Genomic DNA, 2,517 nt, shown 5'->3' on the forward strand with positions numbered 1-2,517 from the left:
GCTTCAATTGACTCACGCTTTCAACTATGAAAAATACTAAATCTCTACAAAAACCCTTCTGATAATTAATTAAATATATAATGAGATAATCCAAGACATAGTAAGATGAAAGTAAGCTAAAAAGCACTTACATATAAAGACAAATTGTAGTGAATAACCATTGATTAGGTGTTTCGTATAAACAGATTAGTTGAATAGAACGATTAGGATTATTATGTAATCTTATTAAATATGGTTCTTAACTGAAACTTCAGACTAATAATCGTATTCTTTTGAATACGATTGATGATAATCCATACATCAGAAATTAGGGGTGATTGTTTTTACAATTGTTATGTACCAATTTGATCAACCCCCCTCAATCTATTCAACATGAAATAAAATTACTTATGTTAGATAGTAAGCTTAGTACAGACAACAGCGATCATTAGAATCCAAGTATACTTTGATGAAAGACTAAAAGAATGAAACATGATACCTGAATCTTCTTCTTACCAAATCCAAAGTCAATATATGAACAACCTTGTCACTATGAAATCCTAAAGATAACTAGTTCATTGATTTTTAACTAACATTGTGTAAGTCAGTTCTTGGTTTTCAGTGGATTTTATGGATTAAGTTGTTTTGTGATCATTAGTTTACATAACTCGAAATATTATTGTAAGTAATTATTCTTCGAGACCATTAGTGGCTGCCAGTCGAAGCTTGAGACTACTTTTTAATTATTTGGTAATCATCGTAACTGCTTATTTTCAGTCATGAGGAAATTTTTGCATTTAACCAGACAAAGTTCAGTGTTATATCCAAAGATGTATAAACTGGGTTATTTCAGCTTCTTTGAGTTTCATACAAACATTTTACACCTAATAAACTAAACTCAGTCACGAAGTGCTCATATGGGTAATCGTACAGCAGTTTTACTCAAAGACATCGAACTGTATTGTACAGTTGACGAAATGATATTATTACGAATTGGTTAATTAAAGTGTTCCATTGACGATGCATTCCAACAAAGCTTTCTGTTAGTTGTCTGAAAATATGTAACATTGGTAATGTATTCATTTGTCACATTGTATGTAGTTCTCTATTTGGTTTAAAATCTGTAGAATAAAATTAAGCTAATTTTATATCGTGAAAGCACCAACTTATACGAGCATTATGTTATCATCAATACTAACAAATTTAATAACCAATTTCTCACCACAGTCCTTCTCTGTGACAAGTTGTGGTATAATAACTTCATCAGGAGACAGATATTTACCATAATAAGTTGGTAGATGAGAAGAAAACACTGTCTCATCACCTTTCATTTTGTATTACAATGGCGATTCCTATCAAATGCATCACCACAATAACACTTTAAGTCCAAGAAGAGCAAATGTCTTTTGACTATGCTCTAATATCTGAAAATCTGAGTTTTAACAGACTGAAGTGCGAATAACTCTATGAAGTTGTTGACTGTTAGTCTGACCGATGTTGGTAAATGCGGATTACATGTTGAGAGCTCTTACAATAATCATCAATGGTTCAAGATGTTGACTAGAGTATCTCAAAACTGGCCACAATAGGTCAAATACATTCACTCTTTAACTTCTTTTAAATCCTCAATTTCAAAACTATTTTACAACTTTTATTCGGAGAACTAATCCCGCCTTATCTAATCCGAATCCCGACCGTTGCTGCTACCTTGACGTGGTGGTCGGGCTTGCCTATCGTGATGAATCAATCGAGCTATACTGGCTGGAACAATCGTTCCTCAAGGTCCTACCATGCCAGGCAGATCGTTTGAAGAGCGGTGAGACTAAAAGCAGCAAACCCAAGGTCCGAAGGCGAAGTCGTACTGCTGACTGTACAGAGGTGTGACAGCAGTAAGGTGTTTCCTTCAGACAACCAGCATAACAGCGATGCTGCCTTCCCACAAGGAGGGGTGGGGTTAGAAAAGGTCGACCCTAAAAATGCACATCTCGCCTTATCCCACGGATATCCGTCTCCGGCGGTAAGGTCCTTTGAAGAACGGAGCTAACACAAAAACTACCCACAAAAAGGTCGTGTGTGACCGACCTCAAGCAGCTGTCCCTTGGGCACTGCGGTCACGCTCTCAGGTCATAAAGACCACTTCTAACCCAATTTCCTTTTCAGGTATCTCTAGAAGAACCCTTCCACGGTGTGGGCAACCGGGAAGTGATAACTGCCCTCATACCTCTAACAGCACTCAAGACCACTGTATTCATAATCAATCTCCTTCTTCAATTCCTACTATTCCTTCTACCTTGACTTTCAACACTATACTTCCTCTCTCGATTTCCTCCTCAAGAGTCACCATGGCCAACGATTCTAGTGCGCGAAACGCTGTCCCAGGTCTACTAAAACCTCGCTCCAAACTACACATTGAAGCCTTCAACGTACGTACCGTATGCCAAATCGGTCAACAGGCCTCCTTAGCTAAAACCCTAGAATCTCGTGCCATTGATGTATGCTGTATCTCCGAAACACGCATACAGGATCCCAGTATGGTCA

General features: G+C 37.4%; 1 protein-coding gene across 1 annotated transcript in view; it reads right to left on the reverse strand.

The window, feature by feature from the left end:
* Smp_152500 (putative cyclic-nucleotide-gated cation channel) overlaps positions 1 to 1,310 on the reverse strand; it is a gene marked incomplete at both ends in the record, with an annotated part of 32,632 nt that extends 31,322 nt beyond the window's left edge. The window contains one exon of the mRNA XM_018797258.1: positions 1,179 to 1,310. Within this exon, the coding sequence (XP_018652318.1) occupies positions 1,179 to 1,310 (132 nt within the window). The remainder of the gene's footprint in view (positions 1 to 1,178) is intronic.
* Positions 1,311 to 2,517: the final 1,207 nt, after the last annotated feature.

This window comes from Schistosoma mansoni, chromosome 4 (assembly GCF_000237925.1).
Source record: "Schistosoma mansoni strain Puerto Rico chromosome 4, complete genome".
NCBI classification, from domain to species: Eukaryota; Metazoa; Platyhelminthes; class Trematoda; order Strigeidida; family Schistosomatidae; genus Schistosoma; species Schistosoma mansoni.